We start from the raw sequence: 22828 nt of genomic DNA on the forward strand, positions 1-22828 counted from the left end.
CCCCAGGGAGCCACTTCCTCTTATTTCCCCCCTGCGGGGCCTCATGATGTGATGTCCCAGCCGTGACCTCTGCAGGCTCAGTTACGTTCTTTCTTGTCCTCACAGGTGCTGCCAACACCTCCTCCTTTCAAATCAGCAGCAAAATTAATAACTGTTGCTTTCCCATCTTTCCACATGTACTGGGCAAAGGACTCCAGGGCCCCGGCTTAGCTCGTCCTAAGTCTCTTGATCCTGGGCTTTTGGCGGCCTCTCTGGATGCTGTGGGGAGATGCTTATTCCGAGCTCCGCATTTTGAGATACGTAGGTCTGACCTCCTAAACTCGTTCCGACTTGAGCTGCGCTCCGTGCGGCGCTCCCAGCCCCCGGCAGCCACGGAGCGGGGCCCGCCCATGACCCGCAGGGCCAGGCCGCGTGTCATGCAGGCTTGACGGCCCGGGAGCTCCCGTCGCTTTTATGTGGGTGCAGAACATGTAAAAACTCTTCTGGGCCTTTGGAAGAATAACTTCTCAGCTGCTCGTATGCCATTTAAAGTCCCACGGTCGGTGCTGGTGAGCGCTATGGCCAGTGCGCACTAGGGCCACGTGTGCAGTTGTTCTTGTTTTCTCCCCCAAATCGGGCAAAGGGGCAGCTAGAGCTCAGTTCTGTGCTTCAATCACCGGTGAGTCACAGTGGCCACCACCTCCAAATGATGTGCCCTGAGCCTTCTCTGGGCTTCATCCCTACCAAAGGGCCTTCTGGAAGGTGACATTCCTTAACCCTCAGCACGCGGAGCTTCCCGAGGAAGGGGGCCCCTGTCTTTGCCCATCGGAATGTCTCATTTCCCAAGTTTCACTTAGTACGAAAACCAGCCCTTCTCATGGGCCTCAACTCACCCCATCAGAAAGAAGTCTGCGTTGCTTTATTTTTAGTCCTTCTCCTGGGAATTTCGGCCATAACTTACGGTCCCGTGGCTGTTGGCAGTAGGTGTAACCTCTTTCCAGATTGCTGGGTCTAATTAGTGGTGCACCACCATCTCTTTGGTTCAGCAGGGCTGCCTTCTACCCGGGCTCTGGGCCTTGTTTTCATTCTCGAACATTGCTTGCGCTTCCTCCGGAGCCCGGTGACCCAGGGGAGATATTAAAACAGCCAAAGGCATATTTTGTCCTCGTTGGTTTAAGTCTTTGCTCTAAGTGTGTGAGATGCTTGTCTAGATCCGTCCCCACTGCGCTCCGAACGTGCTGGGATTGTCAGGTTGGGGGACCGCTGGCGAGGGCGTGTCCCCGGGGTGGGGTTTTCAGGTTAGACCCTAGCTTTTCCCATCTCCTGTCTCTCCAGGAGCCTTGGAAGGGAGAACTGTGCACCCCAGCACCTGCCAACCTGGCTCACTGGCCAAGTTACAGGGAGCTCCTAAGTCACTTTACCTCTGTAACCAGCCCCTGCCAGCACTCCAACAGCTAGAGTGATTCAATTAAAAAAGGCCCAAACTCCTTGGTGCACATGCCACACATATACTGACTTTCAGCTGAGAAAACAGCTATTTAATTGGCGTAATAACTTTCCCCTGAAAGCGCAAGTCCTGGTGTGTAGAAAAGGTAACGCGGAAGACAGATCATTACCAAGTGTTACCTGTGCCCCCTCCCGTATACCCCGTGTCTCTGAAATATTTCTATCTGGAGAAGGTCCCTCATGGCCTAATAGAACCTGAGAAGAGGTGGGAGATTTGAGGGAGATTCCAGACTCTAATTTGCACCCTTTCTGGTAATGAGACCTCACCACAGCCAACGCAGCCATCGGAGCACAGACAAGCCAAACCAGCCCCAAATTGGCATGATTATGAGCGTTTTCGAGAGCCTTCCACGAGTCCACATCCCAGGAGGCATGGATCAGAGCTCAGCCGAGTGCTGCCTTTTTTTTTTTTTAGGGGGAATTAATATTCTCATCACTAAATGCACACCAAAGATTCGACAATACATCCGCTTTTCTCCTTTGTTAAAACCTTGCAAAGAGTTGCTGAGTTGAAAGACAAAGTAAATCTTCCCATCCGAGGAGGTAAGCGGAACGCTATTTCTTGTTTTTTGACAGTGCGGCCTTGGTGAGCTGCAAGCTGTCTTACTGCAGAGGGGAGACCCCGAGGGACCCCAGCCCGTTTCCAGCAAGTCTTTGCATGTGGTGTGTTTGTACCAGCTGAAGACAGCGCACGACTCTCTAAATAATTTACCAGTTGATTAATAGACTCACAGGGGTATAATTAGAAGAGGGAGAGACAGTGGGTACAGTAACCGGTACAGTGCTTGGGGGAACAGGAGCCTTTATTTTTTTAAAGAAACTTTCTGGGGTGCTGGGCGTTTGAAGATAGCTTGGGAAGAGCTCAGTGCCTCTTCTCTTTTGAAGTGGAAATAGGACAGTTTGAATCCATCGAGTTTAATTTTTCACAAGCTTTAGGGGCCCCGCAGTGCAACTCCCTTTTTATTATTGAAAAAACTCTACATTTTTCTTTCATTTTTCCGCACACATGCGCGCGCACGCACTCCAAGCTGTGAGTAATAAACACATTAATTTACTCTTCTATCCAGCGTGTATTTTACGCACTGCACCTCCCGCGCATGTGTCCCCACACATCCCCTTGGTGCCCCCACCCAGAGCCCCACTGTCGGGCCGCCTGTCGGTTGATGAATGGACACCCCTGTAATTTATGCATTTTGAAGGCACCCGCACCTCGCGGTCTGACAATGCTTTTGAAGTAGCTCCTTTTTTCCAGTCAAACTTTTGACTTTTCCGCTGGGACTACTACAAAGGTTTCCTTCTGGAAACTAGGTAGGAGTCTTCCTGCTGAGACGGCCCAGCAGAAGCAGTGGGTCTCAAAGTCGGGGTGCGTCGTGAGGGCCAGAGGCCTGTAATGAGGACAGCCGTAGAAAGCTTTATCAACAGGTTTGCGCCCCTAGGGGGACCAGCTCTTAGTCTGTAAAAACTAGACTTTGATTTGCAAAAGCATCATTATTAAAATGATGCTTTGCTGGGGCATCAGCCCAAAGTCTGTGGCCAAAAGGTTGCAAAGCTGTTTGTTCAGTGGCCAGAGCAGCGGGGAAACTGAGGCAGCGAGGGGCTCTCAGTTCACTCGTGCATCTGGTCAATGAAACGTCTCTCTCCCCCCAAGAGTGGGGCCTGTCTACTGTTGCCGTGTCACCAAAGAGGGGCAGCTCAGCTGTTTTTGTTGGGCTGAATGTTCATCGGGGGCTTGCTGTGTGTCAGGCGTGCAGATCACAAAACAGAAGGGGAGCCCAGAGGTGCAGGGTGTCCTTCTCACTCCGACCAAAGCTTCTGGAAGCATTTCCCCTCCACGGGCAGCCCTGGTGGTTTCCGAGCCACTCAGCTGTGAAATTGTCTTCGACAGGCCAGGCCCCAAGGCCCAGCCTTCTCCTCCAGCTAGGAGGTCTCCCTGCGCAACCGTTTGGCCAGCCCCTCACGACCCCCTCCAGGCAGGTGCAGCTCGAAGCCCCTTCCCCTCTCAGAATGCCCCGGAGGGGGAGCTGACACCGGCTTTCTCCTCGGGCTGTGAGTGAGGCCTGAGGTGTGGAGGGGAGGCTGCCCTCGGTGACCTTCTCTGGCCCCTACACGTCGGACAGTCGCCACGTCGCGTCCCTGGAGACCTGACGGGGTTTGTCAGCTAGAAGGCAGCGCTGCAGCTTCCCCATGGGGAACGTGGCACAGCTGTGATCGGCCGGGGGGCGGGGGAGTGCGGGGGCCCATGCCCTCCAGCTTTGCCCTGAGCGAGAAGTGGGCTCGGGGTAGAACGAAGGGAGGGGGGGTTGGGGCAGAGCAACGCAGGAAGCGGGAGGTGAGGGAGAGTACAGAGCATATAGGGAAGTGCCTGTGCCCTTCCCTCCCGCCCCTCCTCCCTGGGGCCTGCTCTGGGACCCAGGGGAGGGGGCGGGGAGAGACACCTCCCTCTTCGTCACCTCTCACCTCAGACCTCCATTTACCCGAGCTGTGACCTTGGCTGCTAGAACTCTGATCTCACCACCCTCTCTCCACTGGGTCACGGTTAGGTTACCGGGAGGTAAGAAAGACCTCATCTGGGACCCCTCCCAGCACCTCCCGCTGCATGCTTCTGCTTCTGCTTCTGCTCTGCTCTGTCTGCCCCCCAGTCCCCATGGCCAGCGTGGCTCATACCAGGAGCTCAGCTACTGTTCGTGGGTGAACGAACGATTTCACAGCTGAGCGCCCAGCACGTGCCCTGGGGCAGTGTGGGGCGGCAAGAGCAGGCAGGCACGCCCTGTGGCGTCGGGGGCCCAGAAGCTCCCCTCTGCTGCCTGCATTTCTGTGTAGGTGAGACCCCGTTTGTCTCAAAGGAACAAAGGGAGAACAGGCGATAGAAGGCAGCAGGCAGCCTGACGGGTTTCTAGACAGGTGGCCAGCGACGGTCACTCCTCGACAGTCAGGGGAGCGGCTGCAGGTTTGGGCTGTGCAATCACCACTTGATTCCAGCTCGGTTCCTGCCACTGCCCGGCTGCGTGACCTTGGGCAAGTCACCCGACCGCTCAGAACTACGGTTTCCTCATCTGCAAGGGGGAGCTTTTCACAGTATCAAAGTCATGGCTTGTTAGGTACCTAAATGAAAACGTGTCTGTAAAATGTTTAGCACTGTGCATGGCACACGATAGGCCACTTACTGGATACTTACTAGTATGATTATTAATAGTTACGGTATTTTCATTGTCGTAATTGTAGGAGAACTCACGGTAGTAGCAGCAAGATTGTTCGGTAGACGGATGTTTCAAATGTGGATTTTCTGGGTATCGTATTCTCTTCCTGTGACTAATGTCAGCTTTGGGTCCCTGGTCCCTATATGGTCACCAGGAACTGGCAGAAGCCCAGTCTGCTCCACGTCTGGGGCTCAGTTATCTGTTGCAGCCACCCTGCAATGTGACAGCATAAAAGGACATCTGTTTCATTATGCTCCTCATTTCGTGCACTAGGATTTCAGGCAGGGTGTGGCAGGGACGGCTCCACCCCGCACTGCCTTGGGCCTTACTTGGCATGGCTTGAACAGCTAGAGGCAACTGGGCTGGCTCCTCTGGGGCCCTACATGTTGTTCTCGGTTCTGGTGTCAACCTGGTTCCTTGGTTCTTCTCCCTATTGCATCTGCTGGGGCAGGATTCTTCATCCCCATCTCCCTATTGCATCTGCTGGGGCCTGGAGTGAGATGCTTGGACCATATGGGGCTGGTCAGACCTCTCTCTGTACAGCCTCTCCACACAGCTAGCTTGGGCTTCTTCCCAGCATGGCGGCCTCGGGACCCTTATGTGGTCCTAGCTTCCCCCAGAACAAGCATCCCAAGGAGGCCCAGGGCGGCAGTGGTGGATGGGGTGGTGGATGGGGTAAGCTATGTCTTCTGCTGAGCCAGTCTCAGAAGTCCCAGAGTGAACTTCCATCAAGCTAGTCAATAAGACTAGCCCAGATTCAAGGCGGGGCGGGGGGGGCTAGAGTCCCCTCTCAGCGGTAGGAGTGGCCACCTCTAATCTGCCACCCTAGGGAAAGCTTGCATTGAACGTTCTGGTTTGGTTCAGGGTTGGCTGCATCCCATGACTCGGTGAGGCTGAACCCAGATGGCCTCATGGGTCCTCAGAGCTGGGGGTGGCCTGACTTCAGACGTGCCACGTAGGGGCTTTCAGGGAGCTCAGAGAACTGAGAGTCCAGTTCTCTTTTAAAGAGGAAGAAACCCCAGCTGGGAGGTAAAGTCACTCACCCAAGGGCACGCTGCAAACGAAATGCAGAATGGAGGGCAGAATTCATGCTGTTTCTTCCCCTGAAAGGCAGGCAGAGAGCAGAGGTGGAGCAGGTGGCCTCAGAGCCTGATGGCCTGGGTTTAATTCTGGGCTCCACGACCTATTAGTGTGTGGCCTTGGGCAAGTTACTTCCTCTCTCTGTGCCTCAGTTTCCTAATCCGTAAAATGGGGTTGTTATGAAGATTACATGAATCAATACTTGTATCAGAGAAAATTCATGCTCAGAACAGAGCTGAGCTCATAGTAAGCACTGGCACACATGCTTGTTAAGTAAATATGCCGTCGCCTCTTTTTGACCCCAGAATACGGGGCTTATGGTTGTTTCCTGGTTTCCCAGTAGTCGCTGATTTTCTCCTCACAGGTCATGTGGGCAACGGCATTCTCGCTGCCCTTGAGATGTGGGCGGAAGTAACTGGTTCTGAGCCCCGACTTCATTAAAATGGAAGGAAAACCGTGCCCCTTAAACCCTTTGATCCGCAGTATACCGTTAATGTTAATACTCTGCACTTTACAACAGTCTGGTCCGCACCTGGACTGCTGGCCTCTTCTCACTTTCCACTGAAAGATGTAAAGCTGCGTTTTAAGATTAACTAATTACCAAATCATTATCCACAGTGTGTCTAAGTGAGCATTTTTATTAAAAGTCGTATTAATTTGCTAAGTGAAGCCCCATTTATTTACAGAAGAATGGTTTTGTTTTTGAATTTTAGTTTATCTTTTATACAGCAGGTTCTTATTAGTTCTCTCTTTTATACATATTAGTGTATATATGTCAATTCCAATCTCCCAGTTCATCCCACCACCACCACCACCCCACCCCAGAAGGATGTTTTTAAATGGTCTTTTTTTTCTCATCTAAAACCTCATTAGCAAGAGAAGCCCAAGGGCCCACTGCTGGAGAGCCGCCTCTCAGCTGTGAATGGGTCAGCAGTGTTGGCACCTCAGTCTTAACTTTGCTTTTGGCCCCGGTAGACGTGGCAGAGAGGGGAGTGATAGAAAGCGGGCAGCCGCTCACCGAGGGATGAGGAGCACAGACCAGCCTCCTGGTTGGTCAGAGTCCCAGGCCTAATGTACTCTTCTGGACTTGGAAAAAAAGCCAATATTAAAAAATTGTTGTCAACTCTAAGAAGAAAACTTCCTGTTGAAACCCATTTGCTAATTGTGGCAGGAAATAAAACTTTTATTTTATTTATTTATTTTTTAAAAATCTGTTGGGCTTCCCTGGTGGCGCAGTGGTTGAGAGTCCGCCTGCCGATGCAGGGGACACGGGTTCGTGCCCCGGTCGGGGAAGATCCCACGTGCCGCGGAGCGGCTGGGCCCGTGAGCCATGGCCGCTGAGCCTGCGCGTCCAGAGCCTGTGCTCCGCAACGGGAGAGGCCACGACAGTGAGAGGCCCGCGAACCGCAAAAAAAAAAAAAAAAAATCTGTTTATTTATTTATTTGGCCGCACTGGGTCTTAGTTGCAGCATTTGGGATCTAGTTCCCTGACCAGGGATCAAACCTAGGCCCCCTGCATTGGAAGTGCGGAGTCTTAACCACTGGACCACCAGGGAAGTCCCAAAAACTTTTAAATTATTTTTTAAAAATCGTTATTTCCTGGCACCATTGTCTGCCAAGCAGATTTAAATGTTGTTGTTAAGTAATAGAGATATTAGGATACAGACTTTTGGAACCTGAAGAAGTCTTAAAAGACATCCGTTCCATCTTGTGCCTGGGAAACACTGGCTGGCCAAGGCAGGCACTTGGCCGGGGGAAGTGACTTGAGTTTTCGAAGGAGGCAAGCTCTCCCAGGGGCTTGCTCCCCCCAAAGAATTGTGGAGTACAACCAATTCGAACAAGCTGGTTTCTCCTTGTCATCTGCTGTACGAGTTTTAGAAATGTTCTGTTTATCATTTTAAGTGCTCACTTGGGGCGCAGGATCCATGGTTGACCAGCAGGTGGCAGTAAATAATAAACAAAGAGCGTCGCTAATGGAAAGCCTGGCCAGAGGTCCTGGCACTGTGGCGCTGCAGGTCCTTCTAAGACACTCCTGATTCCTGGTTACAGCAGAGAGGAGGGCTTGCAGGCCTCAGCTGCCAGGAATCAGTGTCATCCGAAGGGTAACGGTCTCCCAGAAATGGTGGAGTTTAGCTTTCACTAAATTACAGTGATAGTAAGTCGGGGCCCGGAAGAGCCCAGCCCAGATCCTGGGTCAAGCCCCAAGCAATGTGGGGGAGACAGATGTGTGGGGGGAATGGGAGCCCCATTTCTTTGGAGCATCAGTATGCATGAGATGGAAATGAAAAACAGAAATGAAAGCAACCCCTCTTTCTCCTCCGCAGCTGGGTTCCTTTCCAAGACTCTCCCACTGGGCCTGATCAGGAAGGGGCGGGGTCCGGGGCTGCACTGGGATGTTGGGAAGGGGGGGGAATGCTGAGTCTCCCACAACCCCCGACAGATGCCAAGTGTCCCCTTTACTTGCTTTCAAATGGGGCCTTGAAGAGGGAAAGACGTTGCAGAGGCAGTTACAGGCTGCGTGTGTGTGTGTGTGTGTATGTGTGTGTGTGTGTGTGTGTGTGTGTGTGTGTGCGTCCACGTGTGTGTGTGTCCACGTGTGTGTGTGTGTAGGGGAGGGGGTAAGTGCGTGCACTGTATTGTGTGTAGAGGGGTGTGGGGCGTAGAGCGTGTGTGTTGCGCAAGGGGGGATAGCGTGTGTAGGGTGCAGGTACGCGTGTAGCAGGTGTGTAACGTGCGTGTCCTGTAGGGGTGTGTAGGGGTATTATAGGTGAGTGCCTGGGTGTGTGTAGTGTGTTGGTGGGTTTCTGAGTGTGTGTGTCGGGAGTGTGTAGGGTGTGTGGTGAGGTCCTCAGCGTTTTCTGATCTGCCCGGGGGTGGTGGGAGGGTTAAATGGCTTGTCCTGGGTGCGTCGACCAACCTGGGGCCTTTTTACCTTGAAGCACCGGCTGAGGGAGCTCTTTCCTTTTCTCCACTTTCCGTCCTAGCCGTTCAGGGCCAGCGCCAGCAACCTCGGTGCCCCTCGGGCCCCTCCCCCAGCAGCCGAGCCCCGGGTCAGGGATGCAGAGGCTTGGACCACAGGCGGCAGGAAGGGGTCGGGGGAAGGGCTCCGAGAGAGTCCCTTCTGCCTTCGGCTCTGGTTTCCACAGGACAAATCATGAGCTGGCTTAGCTGTTCTCTCGGGGCCCTGGCTAACGATTGCCACTGGCATTCTGAGCTGGACTTGACTGAGGATGTTACACCTGCAGCCTGGGAAGAAGAGTCCTGTCCAGTCACCTCATGGTAGCCTGACTCAGGGGGGTGCTTTCTTCCGTCTGAGCCGTAGGATTGATATGCAGGCGGGGGCTTTGACCTGGGGCCCAGGCCTTTGAACAGGAACGCCTCCCCTTCAAGACCAAGGGTGGGCCGGGTGTCCTGGGTGGGGTTGGTGGGGGACCTGGGAACCTCTCGCCTGTGACCGAGGCTCCCCGTCCACCCCTCGAGCACAGCCGGCCGGCAGGGAATACGTGGATTGAGATTTTAATAACCTCGAGGTCAACGTGAGGACTGCCATCTTTTATGGAAGATTTGCAGGAAAAAAAAAAAAAAAACACCCGAAACCATGTGATGTGGCCTTTATGAAATAATGGGATATTCATATCTTGCACTTTGCTAAATTTAGGGTTGACAGGACATTCCGGAGAGGTAGCCCTTGGCAGTAGCTTATACGCAGGGTAAGATGTTAACTGTCAAGCCCAGAAATCAAGCCTGAGGCACCTGACTCAGTGGAGAAAGACTTGCGACTACACTGAAAATCTCTCTCTGAGAGGGGGATGAAGGGCGATGGACAGCGTTATCAAGGGGACTTTCAACTTCCAGCAGAACACGGCGGCCGAGATCTGCTCTGAAAAGGCTGCATTTTTGCTGAACCGGCTGGTCAGACCATGTGGGGTTGGAAAAGTGAACGGATGGCCTACAGGGGGAAAAAAGGCGGCAGCCAAACGAAGGCACAGAGCGGAAAACCTGATACAGGAGTTGCAGGGGTTCGGCCGGGAAATGCACTTAAGGCAGGGTCTTCCCGCCTTACCCTTCACCCCTGGGCCCGCACGCCGTGTCTGTGTCCGGGAGGGCCCCCGAGGCGGTATCCAGAGGGGTCTGTCATTTGTTTTCGCCGCCAGCAGTGTCTCCCAGCCTCCAATGGGGGAGCACAGCCCGTCCCTGCGAGGGGACCCCTGGTGTTGCCCAGAGCTGTCCGTGCTGGAGGGGGAGGGGACCAGCGAACCTCCGTGGCCTCGCAGCCTCTGTCTCCCAGGCCCCAGGAGCCCCAGTTACCAGCGTTCAACCTTGATTGAGACATAGAGAGGGTAATGGCCTGGTGTGCGGGGCTCAGCAGCTTCCCCGGGATTGCCCGGGAAGGCAGATCCGTGCAGATGCCAGGCTCCTGGGCAGTGCTTCCAGGGCCCAGAGCGGAGTGACAGAAGGGCTAGGGCTCCGTCCAGCCCTCAGATCCCCCCAAAGTGGAGCCGCTTCTGGGGTGCAAGGACAGACCTCCAGGGAGATTTCATCCTTTGTCGTTTTGCAGTGGTCTCTCACAGTGGTCATTTCCACCTCCTTTAGGCCTTTCAATTGTTTCCTTTAAACAAAAAACCCACTTTGTTAATGGAGGCCTTTAAATGTATGCAAAAAGCAGAGAGAATAGAATAAGGAACATGAAGGGACCCATAACCAGTATGAGGAGCCCATGTGAGCTCATGGTCACCCCCGGTGCATGTGGAATCCGCCAGGAAGATCCCCCCTCTCCATCAGGAGTATTTTGAAACAAATCCCAGACGTCAACACGTCTTCTGTTGACTGCATATTTAATTCATGGGCGGGCTGTGGCATGGATGAAGGGAACCCTGGGGGAAGGGCTGTTTCCCATTGCCACAGGACTTGACTCAGAGCTCCAGGTTTGGGGGAATTGGTACTATGCATTCATTCATTCATTCATTCTAAGTGTGTTTATTACGCCATGTGCGGGACACAATGCCGAGTGTGCGGGTCTAGTAACGAGCCACCTTGACGGGGTCCCTGCTTTCTCCAGAGGGGGGTGAGGGTGGGAATGTAGGCATTAAACAAATACTGCACCAGTAATGATTGATTCACAGTTGTGGTACGGCCCTCGGAGGAGAAGGGCTAATCTGAGAGCCTGAAGAGAGGGGCTTGTTTTGGTTTTGGCTCGAAGCTGGAGTCCGTGTGAGTATCCGTCGTCTTCCCCAGTCCTCCAGAAATGTGACCTTGCACTCCTCCAAAGCGCTCAGCACTGCCACGCCTCCCATGTCCTTAGGGCTTTCCAGCCAGGATGTGTTGACTTGTGTTATTGTCCCTCTCAACTCCAGGACCCTGAGCCCCCAAGGGACCGTCTGTCACTCATGGGGCATCAGTGGGGCCCTCCTCTCTCCCCTGTGCGTGCGTGTGTAGATATGTGCATGTGTGTATATGTATGTCAATATACATTTAAATTAGACCGTATTATACAAGCCGTTTACTTGCTTTTTTCCCATTTGATATTCTGTTCTAGGCCTCTTTCCGAGTCAACATAAATATAAATGAGTTTTTAGAGCTTACCTAATATCACATTGCATAGACGTGCATCCTTTATTTAAGCTGTCCTCTACTGACGGACATTTAAAATCGTTTCCGATTGTCACTATTATAAACAGCACTGAAATGGACATCTTTATGTGCACATCTTTGGTCATATGTGCTGTTGTATCTTAGGTGTAAATTCTTAGGAACGTGATTGCTGGGCTAAAAGGCATGTACATTTTAACTTTTGATGCCAGTTGGGAAGTTCCCTCTAGAAATCTTTGCCAACTTAATAGGGAAGAAAAACCACCCCAGACCAAAAAGTCTCTTTGTCTTTTTATCTGGTCAGATTTCTTGACCTTAAGTCAGATTTCTTCCAGGCTGAGAAACTGGCTTGGGTGGGTCACTTGAGGCAGAATCTTTTTGGGACTTGGTTTCTCAACTTTGAAATGAGGGGGGTGGTCAAAGGGATGAACTACCAGGTCTTTCCCTCTCTGAATCGCCAAGGCTCCGAGCTGCACGAGCAGCCCACTGTTGCCCCTAGAAGCTCAGTGGCTCAGACATCCCTCCTGGAGTGCAGCTTGGTTTCCAAACAGCACTGACTTTTTTTTTTTTTTTTTTTTTTTTGCGGTACGCGGGCCTCTCACTGTTGTGGCCTCTCCCGTTGCGGAGCACAGGCTCCGGATGCGCAGGCTCAGCGGCCATGGCTCACGGACCCAGCCACTCCGCGGCATGTGGGATCTCCCCAGACCGGGGCACGAACCCGTGTCCCCTGCATCGGCAGGCGGACTCTCAACCACTGCGCCACCAGGGAAGCCCTGACTATTGAAGAAAACAAATTATTGGCCCAATGCCATTCTCACCACCAAACAACTGAGGCCTTAATGGGCCTGGGGTATCACTGATCAGCAAAGTAATTACCCAATGACCTCCTCTCCCAAGGGCAAGCCCGTTTCTCCTAAAGCCAGATTCAAGCTCAGATGTTGGACTTCATGTTTGTAATTTAAAGGTCCCATTTTCTTGCCAGTAGCTTCATTGTAGCCATCTGATGGGAATCTGGGTAAACTTTTAGGAGGAATTAAAACTATACGCACACAGGGACTTCCCTGGTGGCGCAGTGGTTAAGAATCCGCCTGCTAATGCAGGGGACACGGGTTCGAGCCCTCGTCAGGGAAGATCCCACATGCTGCAGAGCACCTAAGCCGGTGCACCACAGCTACTGAGCCTGCGTGCGGCAACTACTGAAGCCCACGCGCCTAGAGCCCGTGCTCGGCAACAAGAGACGCCACCGCAATGAGAAGCCCGCGCACCGCAACGAAGAGTAGCCCCCGCTCGCCGCAACTAGAGAAAGCCCGCGTGCAGCGAGGACCCACCCCTTAAGAAGAGCTCTCATCTGGCAGCTCCCACAAGTTGTCTCCAGGCCCCATAACAGCCAGTGAGGCAGGCGTCCCAGAGGAGGACTCTGAGGGTCAGGGAGGTCCCACGGCTGGACCACTGGGCTCTCCGCTCACACTTGCTTGAAGAAAGGAACCCAGGGGAGCTAAGAGCTGAGTTTTTCTGGGTTTTATTCTAAGGAACTCTCATAGAAGCAGCAGTATTTACAAATCTTCCTGCAGCCCCCCACTTAGAGCTTAGGCCACCCACCTTCCCCGTCTGCTGACACAGAGACTGGGACTGGGATAGGGGTGCAGAGAGCTCTTTCTGCCACAGCCGGCCTCTCTCTAACGGGGTGTCGCTGGAGGCTTGTGGCGCCCCTCAGCTGCTCAGGGTGCCCAAGGACTTGAGGGCACTGTGCCTGTGGGGTCAGCAAAAGATGGTTTCTTTCCTTTTATTTATGATTATTTTTTTTATTTTTGGCTGTGCCACACGGCTTGCAAGCTCTTAGTTCCCCAACCAGGGATTGAACCTGGGCCACCGCAATGAAAGCACCGTGTCCTAACCACTGGACGACCAGGGAATTCCTTTTTTTAAAAAACTTTTTTTGGTTTCCTTTTAGAAATTTAGAAAGCTGGAGCTGTTCACAGCTGGTTTGCACTCGGGCGTCCTCAGCCCAAGCTCTTTGCAGACTTTATAGGAGGTAAAGTGTTCTTCACTAGCCACATCCATGGGACCTGGGGACCCCAGCTGGGGACTCCACTGGCTGATTCCACAAAATAAGCAGTCCTTGTGCAAACGTGGCAAAGCGCACGTTCCGGGACGTACTAGCTCAGGATCCTGAGGTCAACCCCCGTGTGTTCATTCAATAGATATGCACCAAGGGCCAGCGCATGGGCATTCCCAAGATGGCCTGGGGGTGGCCAGATCCCCTTCCTTCCTGAAGACCTGGCAGGGCCTCCCCACCCACACTCCCCGGAGATCACTCTGCTCCAGCCACACTGGCCCTTCCTCCATGCCTTCCACGCGCCAAGGTCATTCCAGCCTCAGGGCCTTTGCCAGTGCCACCCCGAACATCCTCCCCAGATCTCACGAGGCTGGACTCGCCGTCCAGATCTCGGCCGGTTCTGACCTCAGAGACCATCCTGGACCCGGTCAAACCAGCAGCATCCCGTCATTTGGTTTGCTTTCTTCATAGTGTTTATGACTCTCTGAAATGGGTATTTATATATGTATTGTCTGTCTCGCTGGCTACAACGTCAACCTCAGGAGGGCAGGGCCCTTGGCTTCTTGTGTGCTGTGTGTGTGGCAGCGTCAAGCCCTTGTCCCTGGACACAGCACAGATGCTCGTAACGCTCCAGTGGACGGATCCCTGGGACAGGCTTGCTTTTGTGTTAGTTACTCTTTCACTGAGAATGTCTGTACATATCTAGGGGTAGACCTGGATTGGAAAGCTCTATGGTAGATTCTTAACACACAATTGTCTTTAATCTGTATTTCTCTTGACAGAAAACATGAGGTTTCTGGATCAGAGAAAAGACCCCTTATTTATTCACACAGTAGCCTTAGTGCTGGCTCCCCGCACCCTGACTCCTCACAGGGGCTGCCGGTGGGAGCCGGTGCGCCCTGCGTGCGCGGGGAGGGGGGCACGGGGTGGACGAGCCGAAGCTGTGACAGCTGCCCCTCTGTCCTCCCCGCCGCTGCCCTGAATGTAAACAGCCCCTGGGGAGTGGAGGCAGGGGGATCAGTAGGTTTACTACCCCCGGAATACGAACAGAGGACTCAGGACAGAGGTCCCTAAGTCTCTCCATCTTTTTTTTTTTTGCGGTACGCGGGCGTCTCGCTGTTGTGGCCTCTCCCGTTGCGGAGCACAGGCCCCGGACGCGCAGGTTCAGCGGCCATGGATCACGGGCCCAGCCGCTCTGCGGCATGTGGGATCTTCCCGGACCGGGGCACGAACCCGTGTCCCCTGCATCAGCAGGCGGACTCTCAACCACTGTGCCATCAGGGAAGCCCTAAGTCTCTCCATCTTTAACTGCCCAGGCTTGTTTGAAGTCAACCATCCTTTATCCCAGGCGCCAACTCAGCACACCGTGACCTTGACCTTGGGGAAAACATGAGCATATTCATGAAACATTGTTTCCTGACATACATCTCCCAAACTGGAAAGTACCAGCCCCCATCTGAGTGCCATCTCCCACATGCCTGGAGCTGTGCGTCGTGTTGATCCTGTGGTGAGAGGTCCCAGCATCCTCTTTGGCGGTTGAGGAAACTGAGACTGGGAGAGCCTGCCTGACCGAGTGGAGGTTGGTTGGCACCTAAGGGCAGGGCTGAGACCAGCCCCCGCATTCGTGTGTGCCTCCAGCCCAGCTCCTTCCCTTCCTCTCTTCTTCTGAGCTCCCCAAAGCCTGGTCGAGTTGGTTTTAACATCTTTGTTTAGTTGCATTGCAGCTTTGAAAAGGGCGGGCTCCTGTCTATTTCCTCCATGCCTCCTATCTGCCGGGCACTGTGTTAATCATGGAAGAGCGAGGTGGGCATGGTCCTTTGTCCTCGTGAGAGGCAGCGTTACACAAAGAATTAGCCAGAGAGTTAATAACAGGGGTGGCAAGTGAAGGTGAAGAAGCACAGGTGCTAACCCAGCGATGGGCCGTCCAGGGAGCGGACACTCCTCTGGGGCCTGGTCACGGGCAAGGCATGAGGGAGGGATGCTCTGGATGGAGGGACCGGCACATTCAAGGGGAGGCGAAGAGCTGGGGGAGATTCACAGGGAGGGGAGGCAGGACTTGGGTCCTGCAGGGCCCTGTTGACCACGGGGAAGGGTACTGCTCTTATCCCCAGAGCACTGGGGAGCCATGGCAGGTTTGAGCAGGGAAGGGATGGGATTAGCTGTATCAACTTCTCACTGATCTGTCTCAGTCAAATCTTCTCATTAGAGCAAAATCCCTTTCCTGCTCTTTCCTAGGGACTGGGGAAGAAAGGCTGAAAGATGGAAGAAAGAACAAAATCAGGGAAATGCAAACGACTTAGATGAGGTTTATGGTTCTCTGGCCACAGGGCAGTAACCAGGCATGTCACAGCCATGGAGGAAAGCAGTAATTTTTCTGAATCTCTCACCGCCACGTTCACCTGGCTGTCAGCCGGGGGCCTTTGGCGTGTGCGTTAGGGCCACTTGGCTGACTCATGGAGGGAACGGGGCATCTCCAGAAAGGCTGCTGAGCCGCCCTGTCACTGCAGCTCCAGGAAACCAGCTCGTTGGCGGGGGGGGGCCCACATTCATAGCAAACAATGGTAATATTTACCAAGTATCTCTGGAAAAATGAATGCAAAGTGCAGGAAATGCAGTGCAAATTGCTAGAACGCAGTACACTAGCAACATAGGCCTTTTAATGAATCTGAGAAGAGAGGTATAAATTTCAGGAAAATGTCAATTGCAGTAATGTAAACAAGAGGCTTCTCAACATCTCCTTCTCCGTGAGACTCAATTTCAGTCTCTGGTTATAACTAAAGCTGTGATTCTTGAGAGAGATTTGATTCTGAACATCAAGGAGGTGAGAACTGGGGCAAGGGGAAAAGAAGGGGGTCGCTTGTGTATCCTGAATTAGCAGAGAGCCTCGGGGGCACCACTGCCATCCCACTGGAGGAAAACCAGACCTTCCACTGGGGATTGGTATGCTTCTGTGAAAAGTCTTTTTGCTGCAAAAACTGGATCCCTGCGGTTGCAGGGGGATCGGGGAGGGATGCCCACATATCACTGGAGGGCTGGGAGCTACCCTGGTGGCCGATGGGCATATATCCTGTCAAAGTCAGGGAAAACTCAAGCTCAAGGTCAAGGTCACCCAGTGCTTTTTTCCCTTCTTGGGTGGCCATGTTCTTCCCATTGCTAGGACCTCGGAGGGTCCTGGGAAACGGGCGCCCACAGCCCTGTCCACCTAAAACGGCCTCTTCACCTGTTCAAATCAGGGTCAAATAAAGTTAGGAAGGCCGTGGGCCATGGCCGCGGAGGCTCCCTCACCTTCCTGTTGGGTCAGGAGAGGTGGCCAGGACGGCAGAGTGACCAGCTGTCTTCCTCTCTCTGCAGTCCCCAGCTACGTCATCATGAAGGTGCTGAAGCAGCGCCTGGACCAGCAGGACTGCGTTGAGAGAGGGTGGGTGCTGCACGACTTCCCGCGAGACAGGGACCAGGCGTGCTTGATGGACAGCATGGGCTACAAGCCCAACAGGTGAGCAGTCCGCTTCCGGCGGGGCCTCGGCCCTGGCCACGCCGCCTCCCAGGAAGGTCCCCACCCCCAGGCACTGTCTGTCCAGATCCGGCTGACTGCTGGCAGCTTGCCGGAGCCTCACCACGTTCTGGAAGGGGAGTCTCTCTTAGTCATTCCCATTCCCACCCACTCGTCCCTTTTACGCTGGGAGCTGGGAGTCAAGCTTGGGTTCAGATGCTGGCTCTGCCGCTCGCCTTGCTGGACCTGAGCGTCTCACCTGTGAATGGACAATACGCATCAACCAGTCTGGCCTTCCTCATGGGATTGTGGTGCCGAGCGATCCATGTTTCCTTCTACTGTTTTCACAACTTCCTTTTTTACATTTGGTTCTTTGATGCGTCTGATATTTATTTTGATGTGGGTATGCAGTACAAATCTCTTTTTTTTTCCCCCTCAAATGTTGAATATTGTTGAATACTCTGTCCTTCTCCCACTCACTTGAACTTGAGGGCACCCCGCCACGGTAGATATTGTGGAAATAAACAAAGACCTCCTAAATCACCCGCCACAGTAGATATTGTGGAAATAAACAAAGACCTCCTAAATGAAAAAAGCAAAGGCTGTTTAGTCAGAGCTTCCTGTATATAGCAAGGGAGCTGGCCGGATCTCAAAGGCAGGCAGAGGGGAGGGAGAGCCTTCTACTGGGAAAGGTAAGGCTTCAGGGCTTCCCTGAGCGAGGCTGTGGGCCCGGGGAAGCTGGGGGCGACCAGCTGGAAGCAGGGTGTCCTATGTGCTTGGTTAGGGGAACATATTCAGCTTTCTCTCATTTGGTTCTAAATTGGAAATGGTGGCAAAATTAGGGAAGCTGTTAGTGACTGATCAAGTCCTGGCTCTTGGGGGCTGATTGCTGCAGATGGTGGTTGGGTCCTGGGCTGGTGGCTGCAGGGGATGGGTATTTATATATGGTCTGAACACCGTCTGCTCGTAAATACAGTCTCTCAGTACGCTCGGTTGTACTTCTAAACTTTCTATTGTTTCCCACAAGTCTGTTTCTGCAGTCGTACCACACTGTTTAACTACTTTAGTTTTATCATGTATTTCAAGTCAGTGCAGGACAAAGCCCTTTCATTACTCTTCTTTATTGTCTATTTTATACGTTTGTTATTCCAAATGAGTACTATGATAATTTGATCCTGAACTGCCATTGACTTTTAAAAAATATTTTATTTATTTTAGCTGCGCCGGGTCTTAGTTGCGGCACGTGGGATCTTCGTTTCAGCATGTAAACTCGTAGTTGCGGCATGCACACGGGATCTAGCTCCCCGAGCAGGGATCGAACCCGGATCCCCTGCATGGGGAGCGAGAAGTCTTACCCGCTGGACCACCAGGGAAGTCCCTGCCATTGACATTTTAACTAGAATTGCAGTAGGTTTCTCACTTGGTCTGTTGCAGTCTATGGCCCTGTCCTCTCTTTGCCCCTTCGTGACATGACCGACACTTTATGGGGCCCATGCTTTTCATTTTAAGTGCATTTCTAGGTATTATATTACCTGTTGTTCTTCTTGTTGGTGTTGTGATAAGAGGGTGTTTTCACCCATTTTATTTTCTAACTGGATTTCTCAGGAGTATAAGAAAGATATTGATTTTTCTTATTTGCTTTATACTCTAGCTTCCTTACTGGAACTTTCTTACTGCTTCTGATAGTTTTTCAGTTGATTCCCTTGGGCTTTTCCGGGTGGTGATCATGTCACATCTACAAATATTTATCCTTTTGCCTCTTCCTTTCCAATATTTATATTTATCATTTTACTCTTTGGTCTAATTACATCCAGAACTGAGTCATGATGGACAGGTTTTTTTTTTTTTTTTTCCCTGACCTGAAGGACTGTCCTGCATTCTACCACTAAGGCACTACTGTCATTTGAGGTATATACAGTTTTTATCAAGTTAAAGAAGTATAGCTCTTAGAATTTAAAATATCTGGAGTTGATGCTGAATATTATTCGAAGGCCTTTTTAGCATCTTCTAAGACAAATGTGGGTTTTTTCCCCCTTTTTGATGTATGAATATAATGAATTATGTTAGCAGGTTTTCTAATAATAAGTCAGCCTTTCATTGCTAGAATGACTGCCACTTGGTCTTGGCGTGTTATTCTTTCAATATATTGCTTGTGGCAGGTACAGTTTTGATTCCCCATCAAAAGTGAGCAGTCCCCCTCCCTGCCATGTCATGCCAGTGAATGTTATATTACATGGCAAAAGGAACTTTGCAGGTGTAATTAAGGTAACTGATCAGTTGGCTTTAAAGTAGGGAGGTCACCCTGGGCCACCTTGATCTTTAGTGCAGTTAGGCCTGTACCAGACTTCTGACCTACAGAACAGTAGTATAATAAGTTTGAACTTTTTAAATCAACTAAATTTGTGGTAATTTGTTACAGTAGCAATGGGAAACTGATATACCGTTGGATGGTATTGGCCACATTTTATTTAGATTTTTTGCATTAATATGCATATATAATATGGGTCTGAATTTTTCCTTTTTTTTTTTTTTTGTCCTTTGTCAGGCTTATAGTATCAAGGATGTGATCATTTCATAGGTTTTCATTCTTCCTCCGTATCTGGAATAGTTTTTAAAACACTAACTGTTCCTTGGAGCTGACCCTTTGGGGGAGAGGTAGCTTATTAATGATTTGATTTTGTGTTTCCTGTAGTTTTTGCTTTATATGTTTTGGTGCCATGTTATTTAGTTCATAAAGGTTTTTGTGAGCTGTGTGTTCATTGTGCAGTGCCATCTTGATGAAAGCGACTGTCTGTGACAGGACCGTTACTTGTCTCCTCCAACATGAATTTTCCCTTTCCTCCTCAGTAACGAAACATCAGTTTTCAGTAGAGCGCGTTGGTGGCTGAAATGAAAGACCCCATTTTCCAGCCTCCTTTACAGCTCTGTAGAACCACAGGACTAAGTTCTGGACAATCAGATATAAGCACAAAGTTGTGAGTGTAATTTCCGGAAAACCTGCTTTCAGAGAGCTAACTCAGCTGGAAGGAGGTCTTTTATGTCCTTTTGTCTGTTTTCCCTTTCTCTTCTCGTTTTGTTTTTCCTGATGTTAATAATCACCTGGTTTCTCCGCTTGCCTAGTTTTCTTTGTATCTATTTGCTACTTATTCCTACAGCTTATAATAGTCCCTCAGAACAATAGTCCACAAAGTCCATCATATTACGTACACTGTGAGTTCCAGGTTTTTCTTATTTGCTCCCGTTCCTTTCTTGTTTGGACTGCTTTTTCTGTAAGCTTACTGCAGGGCTGTTCCAGGACTTTTCTGCACTGTGATTAGAGGGCTTCCCTTGGCCTGTCTTCTGAGTTGGAGTCCCTGTTTCCTGAATCACACATCTTCCTCTTTCTCACATGCTCTCTTCTTTTAGTGTAGCATACCTTCCAGTTGCTTCTCAAGTTAAAAAGATGGTTTGTTACACCCTCATCACGTGTGCTCCAGACTGAAGAAGTTCACACTAAAATTTCATTTATTTCTTTTGTCTGGGTCTCATTTACTCCATCGGGCCAAAAATTAATGTGAAAACCCATGTCCTTCAGTTCTGGGAAATTCTCTTGAATTATTTTGTTGATTTTTCTCTTTTTTTTTTTCTGTTCTCCCTGGAACCCGCTATTTGGGTGTTAGATCTCCTGGACTGGCCTTGTAAATTAAAAAAAAAAAAATTTCTCTCTTATATCGTATATCTTTTGTTGTGTTTGTGTTTGTGTATGTGTGTGGTTTGCCTTTGTTTTGTTTTGCTCTACTTCCTAGGAGGTTTCCTCAACTTTCTCTTTCAACCCTTTTACTGAATTTCTAACTTCTGCTGCAGTTTTTACTTTTATAACAGTCAAGAGGTCTTTTTTTGTCATCTGAATATTACTTTTATAGCTTCTTGATCTTATTTCATGGATTTTTTTTTTTTTTATCTCTTGAAGATGTTAATGGCAAGCTTGTTTTTGCAGGAGGGTAATGAGGAGAGGTTTTTTCCCCTCCTGCATAGTCTGTTCCTACTGAGTTTTTGTTTGTCTTGGTCTCATTGTTTCTCAGTAGAAAGATGTTGCGTTACCCTGGGTTGTTTGCTCACATGTAAGAACGGGAAACTAAAAAACTATTTGGGAGCTCTGAGGGCATAGATGGAGCTCATAGAATTTGTCTTCAGTGTAGGATGAACGATTTGGGCCTTTTGTGCAGAATCCTCCCACCAACTCAACATCTTTAAGTCTTTTCCTCTGGAAATGTCAGATTCCTCACAGAGGACTCACCCAATCTCCTGCTGGAGGGTAAAGGTCTGGGGTCCGAGGGAGAAGCAGGACAGTGGAGACTGGGAGAAGGTGGGCAGAGGTCTCACACACTGCACGCCATATGCATATGTTTTTTTTAACCTAATTCCCCTAATTTTGGTACAGACTCAGACTCTCAGCTGTGCTCAGCATTCTTCAAGTCCAAGGAGCCTGTATTATATCCTCTCTAGAGAATAAACCTCCCATTTCTACCGAAGCGGAGGAGGATTGATTCACTCAGCTGGGTGGAGTGAGGAGGGCATCTGGGGCTTAGTCTCTCCTTAAGCAAGTTCAACCAATCGTCCTTATTTTAGCCACCCAGTTTCCGAGTGGACTGTTACGGGTGCTGTTTACTGCTCAAAAGCCAGTAAAGAGGCACGTTTGGTGGAAAGGAAAGTTTGCTTTATTTCCAATGCTGGCAACCCAAGGGGGGAGGGGCGGGACTCCTGTCCAAAGGCTGACTTCCCCCTACTGACAGTCAGGGGCCAAGAGCTTTTATAGACGGAGGGAGGGCGCTACATGTAGCAACAGCACAGTCAGCTCTGACACTCACCTTGAAACTGGTCCTGCGGTGGTCTGACCAGCGTCATCTTGACTGTTTTAGGTACAGTTAGTCTTCAGTTCCAGGGTCGGTTTGTTCCCATTTCCTTGAGGCCAGTTCTCAGAATTGTGGCAGCTTATGTCATGGCTACAGCCTGGTCATCATGTAGTTAGCTTCTTCCACCTGGTGGGGTTTCAGTATCTAGGAGACAGTTCACAGGATACGGCTCAGAATATTATCCGTAGCCCCTGAGGAGGAGCTAAAGGTCCTTAACTCTGCGTAATGACTAAACTATGATTATTTGTTTGACTGTTTTCTTTGCCTCTGCGTTTTCTCTGATTACACTTATTCGTTGGCTAAAGTTTTTCCACAGACAAAAGGCAGGCGGAGGACATGGGAGGAGGGACCGCAGGGCCCTGCTCCGTTTCAGCACCTCCGCCTGAGCCTTTTGAGGATGTGCTGGTGAGGACTCCGGGTTTGTTCTCAGCTTTTCCTGCTGCTGACTCGGGATCTGGCCTTTGCTGACGTCTCCGTCGCTTGTTGTCACAGGTCCAGCTGCCTTCCAGCCGCAAAAACACTTGTTTAGTTGCCTTCCCTTCCGCTCTTCTCCCTGTCGTCGCTGTAGGTTCTCAGAATCCCTTTCCTGTCAATCTTCTGTCGGGTTTGGGGAGGAAACAGAATGTGATGCGTGTTTCAACGCGCCATTTCTACCCGGAACTCAACCCTTGATTGCTTTGTTGCATTTGCATGTCTCTTAGCTTCAACTCCTTTGCTTCCTTTATTTCAAGTTGTCACGTAGGGCAGAATGAAATTGGGTTTAACATTTTTTATTCAACCTGCTTGTCTTTTCCTTTGAACAGTTGAATTTATCCCACTTATTTTTTACTTTCATCACTTTATTTTATGCTTCATCACGGTTTCCTTTGTTTTCCATCTTTTTTTAATGGCCTGCGTTTTCCTTTTTTTTTTTTTTATAAATTTATTTATTTATTTTTGTTTTTGGCTGCGTTGGGTCTTCGGTGCTGAACACAGGCTTTCTCTAGTTGTGGTGAGCAGGGGCTACTCTTCATTGTGGTGCGCGGGCTTCTCATTGCAG

At 50.8% G+C, this 22828-nt stretch overlaps 1 protein-coding gene across 4 annotated transcripts in view; it reads left to right on the forward strand.

Moving 5' to 3' along the window:
• The window catches only part of AK8 (adenylate kinase 8), a 128387-nt gene that overhangs the window by 57887 nt on the left and 47672 nt on the right, over nucleotides 1-22828 (forward strand). For all 4 annotated transcript variants that reach the window (XM_027104437.1, XM_027104439.1, XM_027104440.1 and 1 more), the window contains one exon: nucleotides 16759-16900. In XM_027104437.1, the coding sequence (XP_026960238.1) occupies nucleotides 16759-16900 (142 nt within the window). The remainder of the gene's footprint in view (nucleotides 1-16758; nucleotides 16901-22828) is intronic.

This window comes from Aethalodelphis obliquidens, unplaced genomic scaffold, assembly GCF_003676395.1.
Source record: "Aethalodelphis obliquidens isolate GAN/ISIS:26980383/991018 unplaced genomic scaffold, ASM367639v1 scaffold7, whole genome shotgun sequence".
Classification (NCBI taxonomy): Eukaryota; Metazoa; Chordata; class Mammalia; order Artiodactyla; family Delphinidae; genus Aethalodelphis; species Aethalodelphis obliquidens.